Here is a 2,436-nt window from a genome sequence, read left to right on the forward strand (position 1 = left end):
AGCAGTGCGCCACCGGGCCGGCCCTACTCATGTCTTTTTAATGTTTGAAAATCGTCGCGCTCCCAAGCAGCTCACTGTAGCAGTGCGCCACCGGGCCGGCCCTACTCATGTCTTTTTAATGTTTGAAAATCGTCGCGCTCCCAAGCAGCGCACTGTAGCAGTGCGCCACCGGGCCGGCCCTACTCATGTCTTTTTAATGTTTGAAAATCGTCATTTTTGCATTCTAATTCCTAATGCTTCTGCTATCTGTTTGTAATCATGAATATGAAAGGAAATAATTTTACTGGATTTGACTATTTAAGAGCACATTTTTATCTTGCAGGTTTGCAAGTGAGATTGCAGGAGTAGATGATTTGGGAACAACAGGCAGAGGAAATGATATGCAAGTAGGCACATACATTGAGAAGATGTTCATGTCTGAACTGTCTGGGAATATCATTGATATCTGCCCTGTTGGTGCCCTAACCTCTAAGCCCTATGCCTTTACTGCCCGGCCTTGGGAAACAAGGTATTCATCTTTGTGTTTTTTATCCTTAATTCACTGCTATTCAAAAAAATGTTAAGGGTCATTTTCTTCCTGAGTTTTAATTGTTTTGATCAGCTAAGTTTTCCTTTGCTTTAAGTAAAACCATTTTAACGGAAGGTTAGTAGTTAGGTTGAAGGATCAGATGAACCTGTGCAAATTAATTATGGTTTTCTTAGAAATTAATTCTAAAGTATTTAACCACAAAATTATTTTTTTCACTTGTTCTTCCAAGGAGTAAGGTGATAGTCTCCTCTCTTACTGTATATTAAGTATTCATCCATAAGGATATGTCATACTTTACTTAACCAGTTCTTATTATTAGACATTTAGCTTGCTGCTATTTCTTTATAATTACAAATCTATGTAAAACGTTACCATTCATAAATTTTTTTTGTATGTCTTTGATTCTCTTGATTAAACCAAGAAATGGGATAGGTAGATGCAAATATGAATATTTTTAAGATTCTTAAAGTATTGTCAAATTTCCCTCCACTTTTAAACTTTATGCTTTTCAAATCCAGAATTTCTATTTTTTAAAAAATAATTTCTGTATTTTAGAATTTCTACATATTGATTCATGGTTGTCATACTTGTCTTTTAATTCTTTTTTTTTTTTTTGTCTTTTTGTCTTTTTTCGTGACCGGCAACGGATCGCAACCCTCAGTGTCGCGCCTGTACCGGACTGGGACCAGCAACGGGATCGCAACCCTCGGTGTTGCCCCCGCTCCTTGCTCAGCCAGTGAGCGGCCGGTCCATATGCGGGATCCGAACCCTCGGCGGGAGCGCCGCCGCACTTCCCAAGCGGCGCACTGCAGCAGTGCGCCACAGGGCCGGCCCATAATTCTTTGAGCTTGTTTTCCTTTGGCTCTTTGAACATATTTTAATATTATTGTTGTTGTTTTTACTTTCTCAAAAAATTTATTTAATTTTATTTATTTATTTATTTTTATTTTTGAATGAAGCTTCTTAGGAATTGCTACTGCATACTTAGTAGTCAGATAATGACTGTTTTCAAACACCTTGAGCCAATAAGACTTCCATCCTCTGTAAATGGATTTGTATGTGGACAGAGGTACCTATTCACAGTTCAGGCTGTTTTCAAGTCTACCCAGCTTTAACTTTCTGCTGGGCACTTTGAGTTTCAGTGTTGTCCAGGAGTATGTGAATAGTTTGGGCCCTATCTGGTCTCAGTTGCACATATGTGCAGGCTCAGCTAGGAGTGCTTGCCCCACCTATGACTGCGACCTCAGGCTAGTAGACTCTTGGTTTTCCTTAGCTGAAGACCTCTGAGATACCACATCTACAGGCAAGTTTGCCCATTGATCCAAATTGAGTGAATTGTCTCTGTCTGCAGCAAAGAAGCTCCTTCACACCTGCCCCACCCTGGAAAAACCTCCAGTTCAAGGTGGTAGGGAGAGGAATAGAAGTAGTGTCGAGCCAGACCAGCACAGATTTTCAGTGTTCTTACTCAAAGTTTAACATTTTTTCATGCATAAAATTTTTTCACATTGTTGTATGCCTTTGGTAAATTTCCAAGTGTTGAAATTTCCAGATGCTGAAATGGTGGTTTCTGTTAATTTTGTTCAGCTTTATTTTTACATTTTATGTAGAAGACTTGCTGAATTCCTGAATTGGCCATAGCCAGAAGTCTTGCCCCTGTTGTTATTTATTCTGATACTCAAATTGCCCTAGATTTGGCTAGTTGGAGCCCTTTCATACTAGTTTTTGTGTCCAATAATAGTTTCAAAACCTTTATTATTGCAATAGGAATTTATGTGATGTGTTAAAATATGGGGGCACGGGCCGGCCCGGTGGCGCACTGGATAGTGCGCCGCTTGGGAAGCGCGGCGGCGCTCCCGTCCGAGGGTTCGGATCCCCCATACAGACCGGCTCCCCCCCACCCGCTGGGC

The 2,436-nt window shown here is 40.8% G+C and overlaps 1 protein-coding gene across 1 annotated transcript in view; it reads left to right on the top strand.

Annotated features, from left to right (window-relative positions):
* NDUFS1 (NADH dehydrogenase (ubiquinone) Fe-S protein 1, 75kDa (NADH-coenzyme Q reductase)) overlaps positions 1-2,436 on the top strand; it is a 27,884-nt gene that overhangs the window by 5,507 nt on the left and 19,941 nt on the right. The window contains exon 5 of the mRNA XM_008591655.1: positions 323-508. Within this exon, the coding sequence (XP_008589877.1) occupies positions 323-508 (186 nt within the window). The remainder of the gene's footprint in view (positions 1-322; positions 509-2,436) is intronic.

The sequence above is a fragment of the Galeopterus variegatus genome, unplaced genomic scaffold, assembly GCF_000696425.1.
Source record: "Galeopterus variegatus unplaced genomic scaffold, G_variegatus-3.0.2 Scaffold149, whole genome shotgun sequence".
NCBI lineage: Eukaryota > Metazoa > Chordata > Mammalia > Dermoptera > Cynocephalidae > Galeopterus > Galeopterus variegatus.